This window comes from Tauraco erythrolophus, chromosome 10 (genome assembly GCF_009769465.1).
Source record: "Tauraco erythrolophus isolate bTauEry1 chromosome 10, bTauEry1.pri, whole genome shotgun sequence".
Classification (NCBI taxonomy): domain Eukaryota; kingdom Metazoa; phylum Chordata; class Aves; order Musophagiformes; family Musophagidae; genus Tauraco; species Tauraco erythrolophus.
This window is the reverse complement of record NC_141474.1, coordinates 6,940,133-6,954,096: the sequence shown is the minus strand read 5'-3', so window position 1 is coordinate 6,954,096 and position 13,964 is coordinate 6,940,133. Positions and strand designations below refer to the sequence as shown.

At 50.0% G+C, this 13,964-nt stretch overlaps 1 protein-coding gene across 1 annotated transcript in view; it reads left to right on the top strand.

Moving 5' to 3' along the window:
• Window positions 1–257: 257 nt before the first annotated feature.
• The window catches only part of RXRG (retinoid X receptor gamma), a 38,586-nt gene continuing 24,879 nt past the window's right edge, over window positions 258–13,964 (top strand). Inside the window, exon 1 of the mRNA XM_086617276.1 lies at window positions 258–378. Within this exon, the coding sequence (XP_086473402.1) occupies window positions 282–378 (97 nt within the window). The 5' untranslated portion in view covers window positions 258–281. The remainder of the gene's footprint in view (window positions 379–13,964) is intronic.

Sequence of the window (13,964 nt, the reverse complement as noted above, 5' to 3'; positions counted from 1 at the left end):
CTCTCAGCAGAGCCTTTTCTGACCAACTCTTTTGCATTGCAGGGCCTTTCCCAGGCAGCCTGTGCAGCCAGCCTTCCCCCCAGCATTGCAACATCTCCTGCTTTCCAAAGAGACAGGAGCCCAAAGAGCAAACACAGGAAACCCCAGCCCCGGTCAAGGTCTGGGAAGTAAATTTGTAACTTGGGACAGATCGTGAGGATGCTGCTCTGTAATGTGTAAACACTAATTTATTTCTCCAACAGCCCAGCGCAGCTGAGAAAGCTAATCCCAAACCTCCCTTCATGGTTGAGTCCGCTGAAGAGACAGGACGCAGGTTGGAAATGCAGCCGGGCACGCAGGCTCCTTATTCCCTGGAGACGGGCTCCTTCCCTCACTTCTGTAAGTCCTTGCCCAGACCCCACGGGAATCAGCTGTGCTGAACTGTGGGATGGGCAGCTGCATGGAGGGGTGGTGGGACAACACTGTGGCCATCACCAAGAGCAGTGGGGGTTTCCCAGCCTCTTCCCAGCCAGAGGTGCTGACTGAACGGGAGTTTATGGGAGTTTAATTCAGGCACAGGTTTTGGAAAGAAACCGTCACAACGCTGTGCTGCACTCTCAATTGCAGAGGGAAGTCTCAAGTTTAGACATGAGGAAGAGCTATTTAACAGGAGTGGTGCAGATGTGGTGGGACAGATGGGCTGGGGAGGAGTTGGCAGCTCTGTCCATCCCTGAAGGTCTCTGGTTTGATTTGGGGCAGGAAGATGGGTGAGAAGAGCTTGCCAGCTCTCTTCCAGACATGTTTTCTGTAAGTCTGTGCTTTCCTTCTGCAAAGGAGAGGAAGAAAAGTGTTGAGGATGTGAAAGGGGATTCTGTATTTACCAGTGAGGGCAGCGATGGCTTATACTAAAGGAATTCTGGGGATCAGCTCATAAAGGTTAACAAAGGACAGGTGGAAGTTACATGTAAAGGTAGTCAGGAATTTTCCATGAGAATAATACTTTTAACAAAGTGATGTTTCTCCAAAAACTGAAACTCTCTCTGGATTAATATTGATTTTGTCAAATATATTAAATATGTGTGTGTGTGTGTATGTACAGAGAGAGAGAGAGAAGAGAATTCCACTGGGAAAATGCTGTAATGGTCTAATTCATTTCAGATCCCTTTGAACCTGGTTTGTGTTTCGAACTGACCCAATATGTTTCACTACCTCTGCTGTGTATGAGCTCTTTGCAATGTGTGTTTAATATATTCTGACCAAAAGGAATATATTTACTTGACTTTATGTATTTCCAAGTCACATCAAATTTAAAACAACTTCTCTTGCTGCTTTTGTAGTAAATATGTCATATATCCATATCAGTATCAAGTTTAATTTTAAACATCAGCAGGTAACACTATCTGTCTGATTCCTGTATATGAGGTAAACCAGTGGCACAACACTGGAATTCAGTTGGATGCAAAGTCACCTTTGCACCAAGGGCCAAACCCTGGGAATCAAAACCCACCTGTCTTGGGCAGATCAGAGGGCTGGAGGAACTGCAGAGAGGGCAGGGATTGCTCCCAGAAGGCCAGGAGATGTTAACTGAATGCCAACAGGCAGGCAGCATGCTGAGATGACAAGGCAGCAGGCAGTGGATAGGTGTCCAGGACTCACTGAGCTGGTCCCAGCTCTGAGCGTGGCAAGAGGCTGGCAAATCCCTCCAGCAGTCCGGGCTCAGACCACCCGTGAGGCACACAAAGATCCTCTGGGTTTAAATCCTTTCCCTGAGCCGGACTAAAGGGAAGGGGACTTTGGCAAAAGACAGGGCTGAGAGCTAGGCAGGAACTTGAATTTGGAAGAGCCACCTAGGTTCGTGCCTGATGATAGCGCTGATGTACAGCTCCTTACATGAACCCTGTGTGATTCTAGTGGGGTTTCTGTAGTGCCACAAATATGGGGAGGTGACACACGGCTGTAAAACATCCTTGGTACATTTCCATGTTGGCAAAACCCATGTTACAACTGAGGCATTGAGGAACCGTTGTAATTTTTTTAAGTTCTATTTATTTATTTTTACAAATAATCCAAACCCTCAATATACCTGGACTCCAAAGTGTTGCCAGAGTGAGGGGAGTTTGGGTCAAATTCCATTAGTTTTGGAAGATTCTCTGGGTTTTTACTGGCATGATTCACTTTATACATGAGAAGGTGTCAGCACATGCCTGGATGCTCACAGTTCTGTTTCCTACAGAAACCTGGACAAATAGGTATGTGTGTAAGTGAAAGACAGGGACAAAATTATGTTCTGGTCTCCGAGATCTGAAAAACTGATCTGGGTTGTGAGAGCCAGAAAGGCATCCATCCCACCAGCCTGCTCTCATCCCTCAGGATGCACAAGAGGTCTGCCTGTTCCTCAGCCCCATTCGTGGCTTCAGGCTTAGTCCCCAGACTGTTGTCTGGAAGTGATCCACAGAGGATTTGTCAGCAGCTGCAGCCAAGAGAGCCTAGAGTTGAAGTCTAGCGTGTGCTGCCAAAACCAGCTAGCAGGTACTCACAGGTTACCCCCTTCCACTCTGCATCTGTCAATAAAGCGAGCATCCTTCCCATCCTGACTTTTCCCAGCTGACCTTTTTAAGCACGGTTGCAGGTTCTGCCCGATCTTCCCTTTGACAGCTCTGAAGATTCATTCCGAACTTTGCAGAGGCAATTGGTTTACAGGAGAGATCAGCAACCTTTCATGGATATAGGGCCAGCTTGCCTTTCTTTTCCTCAAGGACAGGCTCATGCATGCCTGAAAACACTTGCAGGGAGCTGAGAGATGCTGCCTTATGATGGACACGAGGTGGTCCCCTTCAGACAGCGAGCTCTGAGCTGGCTTTTGCATGAGATGAAAATTTGTGTATTGAAGTCAGGGAGTTGGGAAATCACAGGTGACTGAAACAGCAGGAGCGAATCCTGCTGCAACTTTCATGTAACTCCAGTTATCTTCTAGGCAGAAGACTTTTACTGCTGAGCCTAGTCCTTGCAGCAGAGAGGACAGTAAAAGCCCTTTAGTTAGCTGATGAGAAGGAGGTTACTCCTAGGCTAGACCTAGAGTGTCGTGGCAGGTATCATGGCAGTGATAGCAGAAGAGGAAAGAGTGGGTGGATGGGTGTTTGTTGCAAGTGTTTTGAGTGCTTGATCTACTTCAGCTGAAAACCCAAGGTGGGCTTCCCAAGGCCCTTTTTACTCAGGGGATGAGACTAGAGGGTGGTTTGTATTTAGATTTCTCTTCTCTTGCTGTGATTTTGCTTGGCTTCTCTCCTTGCTCCTGTTGCAGTAGCATGTTGGGGTGATTCAGAAGTTGAGCTGAAAGTCCTTACCATGTGCCTTGTGTGATGCCTGGTTCTGCTTCAATCTTCTCTTAAGAGCCTTGGTTGTGCTGAGCAATATCCTACTGCCAAGCAGCTGCTGCCATCCTGGGAAGGGATGCTGGGCTGCCCTTGGGAAAGGGAGAGGATGGGGCAGCAGGGAATTATCTTGAGGCTCATCTGTGTGTGTGACAATAAGGGCAGAAAGGAAATATCTGGGAAACTGCAATAATGCTATAAACGAGGGCAAAACTGAATGTGCCAGCATGGGGAGGCACAGTGTGGTGTAGCAGTGTGCTGCTGTGCCCTGCAAGCAACAATGGTCTTGTCTGCCTGGGTGACATGAGCTTCCTGGAGTAGGTTTCTCTGTACTCTCTCCTGCGGAGGAGCATCGCTTAGGCGTGAGCCTGAAAAAGCCAAGTAGCAGCGTGGTGGCTCTGACGTGCCAGGATGCTAATGCCGGCTCTGCCCTTCATGTCGGTGCGCCTCAGATGGACTCTGCTTCCCTGTGGGTTTTCTGCAACGCTCCTGTTTGCTTTCTTGTTACAGCTTTTTAACAGGAAGCCTTTGACACGATTCCGGCAGAAATAGCTCTTGCCTTGTCCTGGCTCTTCTGAGCTTTCTCCAGGAACATTGTTGGATCCTGAATGAGACATTCTGGGGCCAGGTCTAGGATGGCCCTTTAGCTGTGAGGGGTGTCGGAGGTGGTGGCTGTGGTGTGGGGAGGCCAGGCTGCCTCTGCACCCAACTGTCAGAAGTCCTACACTGTCTGGAGTTTTACAAGGGCTTTGTCTGTACTTTTTGACATGGTTTATATTGTTGTGGTTACATATATATATATTTGTTACTAGAGTAAAGCCTGTATTTCCAGTGCTTCGATTGAGGAAGAGAAGCATTACATTGCAAACCTAGTCAGAGAAGCTTCGTTCAGAGACTGAGAGAGATTCGGGGGGTGGATTCTCCTCCCGTTGGCACCAACCCCGCTGGGCTGGAGGGCATAAAGTTGAAGTGCACAAGGAATCTGAGTCTCCTTCTAAAAACAAACAAGATCTGAGTTTGCAGTCTCTCAGCACCCTGGGGAGTGTGTGATGCGTCTGCTGCAAATCCAGAGCAAATGCGATCGGCTAGAGAGTTTGGATATTTTGAGGTGCACCCTCACTCCTTCCTCTTGGGTCTGTCTCCTTGGGATCTCCAGCTGAAAAGAAGGCATCAGAGGAAAGATGCCTTGGGCTGAGTGCTGGAGACCATGTTTGCTTGTCCTTGGCATAGGTGCCAGCAAGGTTACAGGAGGATACAGCAGTGTTTCAAGAGGAAGGCTGCCTCAGTGTGTGGCTGGCCTTGGGGGCAGTGAAGGGGTTAAAGCCCAGCCGTTCTGCCCAATCAGTCTGGCTTGCCTGTAATAACCAATTAACAGAGTGTAATTGTGCAAATCCATATGTGGCAGTAATTACCAGGGAGATTAATGGATTCCTTCCTTTCTGAGCGGACCCCACCGCAGCTTGCCAGCGTCCCCCTGCCACCCGAAAGGACTCGCAGAGGGGGCAAAGCAGGAGCTGCTCTTGCCTGGACACTGACTAAGCTGAGGGGATGGGGAGGCCCCGTGGGGACTGCCCAGTGCTTGTTTAAATAATCCTTTTCATCTCCCTGCGTTTCCTTACATACAGCTCGTTGCTCCCTGGCTCTGACCAGGCTTCCAAGGACAGTTCGTGCCCAGCCTGCCGGGGCCTGGGCTGCCTTGTCCATGCCCTCTCCATTGTCCATTCATTCCTCGCTCCCCTTTCCCCTGTTTAGCCCTAATTGCTGCAGAATATCGCGTTTGTTTGCCCTCTTCTTTTGTAGCTTTGTTATTTTAGTTGCAATGGGTAATGCAGCAAACTGTTAAAGGCATACACGAGGTGAGGAGGAGACAGCAGGGCGCTTGGGGCAGGTTTTCAAGCCAGGCAATGGGGTTGCATTTGGGAGATAGTGGCTTGCAGGCAGCCTGGGCCTTGCCACGTCCTTTGGGATGAGTTTTCTTAGGGATACATGGCCCCAGAAGCAAAGAGTGACCCTGGAGCAGGGGAATGCTTCCTCCTCTGAATGCTCTGTGTGGAGAAACAGAGCACTAAACCCTGCTGAGAGAGAAGGGGATGCATCTGGGGACCTGTCCACTGGCAGATTGCCACCTGGGCAGCACGGGCTCCTTCACAGTTGCACCAGCACCTTGGGTGCTCAAGATGCAAAACTGCCTGTCCTACTCTGCAGCCCTGGCCGGCTTTGCCTCTGCATCACATACGTGGATCTGAGACCTGCAGAGCCATGGTGCGGAGGGAGCTGGGAATTGCTCAGCCTTGTTTCTATGCTGGGCGATGATCCCTGCCCCTGACAGATAGCTCTTGCGGAGAGTCAGCCCGTGGGGAGGGCTGATGCGGTGGCCAGGGAGACGTCCGTCTCCGGCTGCACGCACAGGGCTGCAGGTGCCCTGGGGGTGGCGGCGCTTGCTCAGCTGTGGATAGGGCAGGTGGGTGGGGAGCCAAGTGCCCTTTAGAGCCTGGGATGGCAGGGAGTGATCACATCACATCTTGCATCAAGCATCCTTGCATCTTCGCTGCTTTCCTCATCAGGCCAAAAAAAGTGATGCTGGGGTCTGAACCTGGGTCTGTGATTTTATATTTATTTTATTTTCTTTTTTTACTCCCTGTGTGTAGGCTGGGACTTGAGTCAGGATAGGACAGAGCTGTGTGGGAGCTCCCCATGGGTGTAAAAAACAGCCAGATGGAGACAGGCCAAAAGTCCATCATGTAAATGGTAGATGCTTACAGGGGGAGGTAGAAAGCTTGAGTGTTCTTCCTCTAGCAGGTACCTCCCAGCAGCCTCTGCCCTGAACTGTTTGGCGTCTTCCATTAGTGATAACCATGTAGATCCAGAACTAGTTGCCCCCAAAATCTGTACTGATATCTGCACAGACATCCCTGCAGAGCACTGGCTGGCTGTTCACCAGCAGCCCTGGCCCCCGTTCACTGCCACATACACAGTGATGGATGTAAATGACCTTTTTCTTATTGCTGACTTGTTACAAAGGCCAGGAACGTGGCTGCTCCGAGGGAATGGCTGTGCAAGGTCCTCAGCAGAGACATAAGCAAGGATCTTCTCCAAGGAGGGTTACAGATGATGAGGGAGGTTTTGGGAGATTCTTGCCTGGAGGTGATGGGAATGCACAGAAAGGTCCATCATCCTAGAGGAGCAGGAGAGTTGGAGAGCCCTGACAGAGATGCTGCTTCTGGGTCTGCTCGCTCAGGGTCCTTGGAGCCAGCCTACACCAATAGCTTGATTTCCAACCAGAAAGAGGCACTGGGGCAGCTCTTGGGTGTTGCAGATAGGATGGATTTGTTTGTCAGAGCGCAGTCTCCATTGGTGTCAGCTGAGGCCTTCGACTGTTTTAGCTCTTGTTTCACCTGACCAAGGGTTCATCAATACTCATCTTCCCTTGCTGCTGTGTCATCCTAGGTTAGAGGTTATGTGTGCCAAACATGGCATGTAAATATGTCTCCTGGGTCTGCTCTGCTTGTGGGAGCTTGAAGTAGCTCGTGTCTGGGGGTAACAGCCTTCCTGGAAAGCTTCCCACCTGGCTCAGGTGCCCAGCGGGATTCAGAGAAGTACTTGGAGCACTGAGAGATGTGTCTTGCACAGTTCTGGGGCGCCTGAAGTGTTGGGTCTTTGCCCTGGATTTTAGGCTCCAGGGCTGCAGGATTTAGTGGATAGGTGTGATTTAAAAGCCTTATTAATGAAATGAGCCAAGAGAGACTGATTTGTGTGGGTATGGCTTGGCTCTTACATGTCCCATGTGGGGGCAACCCTTGGCCTGACTCCCAAACTGCCCTTGGGAACCATCTGATGGAAAGTGCCGGTGACTGTGTTTACAACCAGCAGGACAGACCCTGGGACCATGCCCTGGGTTTGGTGAATTTACCTGTATAGATTAGCCTTTGGGGCTGTGCTGCTGGTCTGGAAAGCTTAAGACGTGAAAAGGGACTGGACTCCAGATTGTGCAACTGGGATATGTCTGGCTAGCAGAGGAGATAGCTCAGTACTGGAGAAGCTGCTCTGGGATCTTCAGGGCTTGCTTTGATAGCTGACTTAAGTCAGTGCACATCAGCTTTAGAGCACATGTTGCTGTGCCCACATCATCCCAGGTCCTTTCTCTGCTTCTGCTGTGCAGAGGCTGCTCCTTCTGCTCAGAGGCTCGAAAGGACAGGACCAAAACCTGTGGCCATGGGCAGGTGATCTTCTTTCTTTCTACTGGGAAGAGGTTGAGAAGCAGAGAACAGATATTTGACAGCGCCGGCAAATGTCATTCTACATCCCTGCAAATTCTTCCTGTGAACACTCTTCGCTGCTGTGTTGTCTTGGCTTGGTGTGGTGTGGTCTGTGCTTGTCTTGATCTAGGCTTGTTCCTTTCTCTGGGACACAGGGAATTCTGTTATGCTCCCATGGCTTTAAAAACCAGTGGATTTTCTATTGGGACAGGGGAGCAGCTGGCTTTTGAGAGGAGAATATGTTTGAAAGGCAATGGAGGGCATTGATGAGGAAAGGGATGCTCACTGTAGCTGGCTCCTTACCTGCCCCTTGGCTGCACAGGGAGGCGAAGGGTTTTAAACAGTTTCTGCAGGGAAGCATTGAGAGGAACCTGTCTCGTGGGAGAATGTTTTGGCTGAGTTTCATGTTGTGTTTGTCTCCCTTTAGCTGCCACTGGAAGGTGAGACCCAGGGGAAGGACAGCAGCTAGAACTGATGGGAGATGTGTGTATCTGTCCAGGCAAGGCAAAGAGATGGCTCAGTCCCCTGAATGTCAAACAGACCGGCCTGGCAGAGTCTTGGACTGGTGTTGGTTGTATCCATAAAGAGGTGATTGCAAAATGAACCTGTTGGTTTTCTGTGAAGCAGAAGCCTGCATGGCTCAGAGATCAGACCCAGACTATCAAGAGTGGAGCTTTCTGAGCCACCAGTGTAGGCAGTGAGGGCTAAATATCCCCCTTCTCCTGTCTTTTTTTACTGCTGATTTATGAAGGTTATCTTTGGGCTTTAGCTCATTTTAAATGCATGTGTGCCTCGTGTGCTTGGGCAGCAAGACTTGGCTTGTGCTTCTTTTCTTCCAATTGCCATGCCTAGGCTGTGTCTCTGGATCCGTATTTGTGGAGAGGCTGCATAGGCATGTCTCTGCAGCACAGCATCGAACAGAGTGTGTCTCTGAACAAAGATGTGGTTTGGTTTATTGTTTGGAGTTTTGTGTGTGTGTGTGTGCTTTTTTCCCCTGGTGACCTGGAGGCATTATAGGTGTGAGCTGGGGGCTTGCAGCATGCAGGGTTGCTGTGCTAATAGTGCTAGGCCAGGCTTGCTGAGTTAGAGTATTTGGAGCAATGGAAACTTGTTTCAAGACTTGCCTGAAACTCAGTGGAGCTCAGTAGAGCCATCCCCAGGAAGACAATGTCATTACAGAGACAGATGAGATCTTCGTTCATTAGAAGAGGCAGCAAAGCATTGAGAAACTTGCCTCTTTCTCTTTCATGCAGACACACTTGTGTTTTAGTGGTATTTGATTTCCTTCCTTGCTCTCAGGGGACCCATTGGACAGGCTGAAATCTACTGAAAAAGGGTTAATGGGCCAGTGGCATCTGCAGAAGTGGAGTGGAAGGGAGATCTAGGTGAGCTGCAAACGTCCTATGAAAGAGGCAGCAGCCCCACCATCCAGCTTACAGAAGATGTCTCGCTGACTGGAGCAAGGACTAAACTACGAAGACAGCTGGCTGAGAAGTGCTGACTGAAGCTGCTCCTTGTCGATACGATAGATGTGGCTTTTGGGCCCTTGGTCCAGATCAAAAGCTCTGTGGCCATGTGACGTAAAGTGCTAATCTGGTGTAAACACCTCCTTTTTCAGATCTTTTAAAATTATAGTAATGGGCCAACTTAATAAGGCAGGCGTTACCCTGGGTCAGGTACACTGGCTGCCAGAAGCAGGTTGTATTGTACACAGAAAAGCGCAGGAGAGACCGGAGCGACTCAGTGGAAGCTGGAGCCCGCACTGTGGCATTAATGTGAGAGTGTGCAGTCAGATGCTTGCACCTGATCCAGGCAGGGCTCAGCGGAGAAACCCAGTGTGAGCAAGCTTGAAGCTGTGGCTTTGCTTGCTTGGAGAGAGCATGGGTTAGAAATCCAAAGGTACATGCTGATTTCCTTCTCGCATGGCAGGATGCAGAGGGGCCTGGGATGGGGTGTCTTAGGATAGATAACAACCTTCTGGGCTTCCAGGGCTGGTTACTGTGGCTGAGACCTTGGGGACTGGACCGGGCTGTGGCTGATGGTGACTACTGTGCCATCAGCCATGAAAGTATTGGTGCTAGCCTCTGATATGAAGCTGTTCCTCTTGGATGCAAGCAAGCCTTCCTCCCCTGAGAAAGGAGCTACTCAGAGCAGAAATAACCCGTTACCTTGAACTCCAAGATGTCCATGTTTGCCTGTCTGGTATAAATAGACCATCTGAGGAAGCTGGATGTGATGGAGATTGACAGGATGTCTCTGGAGTTTTGCACTTGCTGAAGCAGGAGGAAATGTAAAAGCATGAACGTGGGGATGCACAGAGTGAGAGTGGCAAGCAAAGCCCTCAGCTGGAGGAACGGGAATTCCTGCCAAGGGGAATGCAGGTGGGAGCCCTTTGTGGCCTTGTGCAGGGCAGTGCTGTGACAAGACCTTCACCACCCTGTGCTGAGCTGCGGTGGCCATCAGCACATGCAAGGTCCAGTAGATACCTTGTGAGGCTGGGCTGTACCCGTCAGCTGCGTGCCACCCAGCTCAGGCCCTTGCCAAGGAAGGGAACGTAGTCTGCTCACAGAAATCCAGGTTTCCCAGCAAAAAAGAACGAAGAATGGAGCAGGATCCAGGAAAAAAAAAAGGCCTTTTGAAAGTTTTCCATGAGTTCTGCAGAGATAGGTGGAGGGACCAAGATTCATTTAGGTAGTTTATTTCTGAGTAGTCAAGAGAAGCTCTGAAATAATTTTTTTTGTTGGTGGTGAGGGGTTTTTGGTGTTCCTGTCCCTACAAGCAATAATGCAGGGTTAACCTGGTCAAGGAATCATCTTCTGTTGAAAACTTTCCTCAGAGAAATTATTCCTGAGGGAAAACAGCAGAATCGCAGGGGCCGTGTCTTCTAAGGTTTCTCTGAGAACTTGTTTTCAGGAGATGAGGAAATCTAGTTCTTCAGGGTGTAAGTTTCCCTTGGAGGAAGGGAATCTAGCAGTCTTCGGGCATTTTGCAGAAATCCCAGATTCCAAAGGTGTGTAGAGTAGGGTTAAAGAGGGGCTTGCGTTTAAACGGCAGCCTGTAGATCCTCTGGCACTCAGATTGAAAAGTTTGCTTGCAGGGAGGTATCAAATGAACCTCTTCTTCACCTGTCCTTTGAAAGCCCCTTGCTGAACACCAAGTGATACATCAAAATGGACTTTGGTAAGAGCTGAGTGTTTATTTCCCACCAGAGAAATAAAATTTCTCTCTCTCTGGACGTGAGAGCCTTTTGGTCAGAGACCTGCCTATGGATCTGGGTGAATTTAGCACTTGCCCATAAAAATCCTGGCTTCATTTGGTCCTCATCCAGCCTGGAGCCCTGGTGTTATAGCCCAGTTTGCTGCCATACACCACTAAGAAGAGAAGTCAGGTGCTTACCTTGGAGTGCAGAGGGATGTGTGACTCTCCCAGTTGTGGTATCACAGCACCTTTTTGTCTCCATGTTCTTTATGGCAGCAAAGCTAAAAAGGTGGAGTGACTTGTCTGAAAGCAGACAGGGAGCTACGAGCTTCCAAACTCTGTTGACCCAACCGTTGCTCCTCAGTGCAATGCGTGCCCAAACCTCTATCTGGTGTAGCACAAACCTCCTGTATTACAGGCTTGCTTATTCCCTTGCGAATCCAACCCAAAGCAATGGATGTTTTTGACAAAGAAATATTTTCCAAATGGCTATTTTTTTGGATCCACCTTCCCAGGAACACTTTGCTGCATGCTTTTCCATGACGCTACTGCTGCTGACCTTTCTGCTCTGGCAAGGGGGAGTCGCTGGGAAGCACATAGGCAGTGATTCTTCGCTGTTACAAAGGCTGGGATTGTTGGCAGCTTGACGCCCCAGAAAGTGTCTAATTGACTTGACTCTCTCTAGCTGGGCTCCGCATGGATTTTCTGCCTCAGGATATCTCGGCGTTATAGTGGACCTGTTGTTTTTGCTCCTCGCATGATATTAAAAAGTGCATTGTTGGAGCAGAAAGCGTGAGTCAGAACGGATGTGCGGAGGGAGCTGCCTGTCGCCCCGCGAACGAGTGCCAGCGCAGAGGAGCGGAGCAGGACAGGGTCACCTGCCATCTGCAGTTAGGGGCTGAAAAGTTTCTTGGAGCATCCCACAGAATGAGCTTGGCTTGATGGCATAGATGACACTTCATATGCTGAAATGGACAGATGTAAACCTGCCCTTTGCATCTCACATAGGGAGCGTTAGCGCTAGAAAATCTCCTCTAGTAATTTTGTGTGTTCATCCTCTCCAGTGCGGGCTTGGTCCCAGGTGCTCTCTGGACTGGGGAGAGGCCTCGCTCCATCACCCTGTCATCTGGTACAGGTGCCTGGGAGTGTCTCACCTGCATCTGTGTCAAAATGTGCTCGTGCCACCACTGGTGCCTGCCTGGGGAGGTGATTCCCCGGCGGAGTGGGCAGCTGGGCCCTGCAACCAGCAAAGCTGCTGGAGGTGCTTAGGCAGGCATAAGAGGATTCAGTGACACCGCTGATTAGTGTTGAGGGCCTCATTACGGTGCTGGTAATTGAAGGTCTCCCAAGGTTTAAACAGACTGGGAATTATCTGCCCTCAGAGGCTGCTCTTTGGCTGCATGGGACAGTGCTTTCTACAAGGTAGGCAGTGCCCTCCCTGGAGCAGCCTGGTGCTGGGGATGGTGGCCCATGTCCTCCAGACCCTGGGGAGGGGACCCACAGCGGGTGGCAGCCGTGGGGCTCAGGGGGAGATGGGGAAGGCCTGGGGAGAAGGAGAGGGCAGGCTGTGTTACTGCAGGTGTGTTCGTGGTGCTGCTGTTTGAATATGCTGCTGCTGGTAATTGCATTATCCCGGTGGGGCTCTGGGGCTAATTTCATTAGCTTGGTGTCTGTGGTTATTGCTTTACGAGAGACAGCGATGGGGAAGGGCTGATGCAGTAGCTCCCTTCTTCTCCATCTCCAGGGAATCATAGGGGGCACCTTGCTTTTGGTCACTTTCGCATGTCCCAGGCCAGTGCCAACCAGTACAGCAGATAGATGAGGTAGGGTCAGTCCATGAGTGAGCCTGGAGAAACCCAGTTTTGAGTCCCTGCTCTGCCACTGACTTCCTCTTTGGCCCTGAGCGTGTCACCTGGTGTCTGTGTGTTCTCCCTTGGAGGCAAGCAGGGAGAGGAATGCACATTTTGGCTCCTGGGGCACTTGGTCTGGTAGCCCCTGTTGCACCTCATGAGCCATGTGAAGGGAGCATCAGCCCTAACACCAACACCCCATGGGCAGTGGGTTTTCTCTGAGACTCTAAAGCAGTGTGTCAGGAGGAAGATGCATGTGCAGCTGTAAGGTTATGAGGGCTGCAACCTTTTTATTTGCATATGCTGTTGCTACATGCATGATCATAGAATTCCTCTACCTTTAAACAAAGATGACATGGGGGACTGATGGGATTCTCGGTCATGTTTGGGGTTTTCCTGGTTCAAGCCAATGTTCAAGGAAAAGGGACCACATTTACTTTCTAGCTTTCCTGATTCTGGGGCAGGGTGGGATAAGATTATTCCACTTTAGGCCTTCACATGTTTAGAGTCTGGCTCTAGAGACCAGCATCTCTAAAGGCTTGGTGGAACAGTACTGGAAGTAGCATTTTGAAGACCTCCAACAGAGTGCTGAAATGTTGGCTGCAGTACAATGGCCTGGACAAGTTAATTGGGAGGTGAGTGAGTCAGGGACCCCAACACAATGTTAGCGTCTCAGTTGGCTTGAATCAGCACTGCTTTGTCAGGAGTCCTGCTCTGACAGATGCCCCCCAAGGTGTGGCTGCACCGAGTCTCATCTGTGTGCGGCATGGCAATGGTTTTCCTTCCTAAAATAACAGTGGCAGTCATAATGGCTTCTCCTTTTACTAACAAGGGAGGGGGAAGTAATGAGCATCCAATAATTTGAAGCAGTGACTTTGTGCTGTTTCTAGGAGAAATTGAGGGGCTGCCTCTGTACGGTCCTGCAGTACTTCTTAAGAGAGACTGGGCTAATTCCTGGAGTCTGTCACAGACTGGTTTGGGTACAGGGGCTGGAGCTTCTGCTTACCACAAAATCTGTGGTAGTCCCATAAATGAATTGCCTGATGCTTGCTTTGCCTGAAGAAAGGGCCTGGAGGGGTTTCCTTGGAGTTGCTCAGTGTGTGCATGTGTTCTGCAGCACTAAGCACTCACTAACCCAGATCTGCTAAAAATCAATAAAGTAATCCACTTACTGCTTGGGACTGCCAACCTTTTTAAGGAGCTCAGAGCTGTTTTGTCTTCTTTCCTCTCCCCTTTCTTCTAAGCTGGAAGAAAGAAAAGAGGGATGGGGAAGAGGGTGCTGGCAGAGCTGGACTAAAATCAGGGTCTTT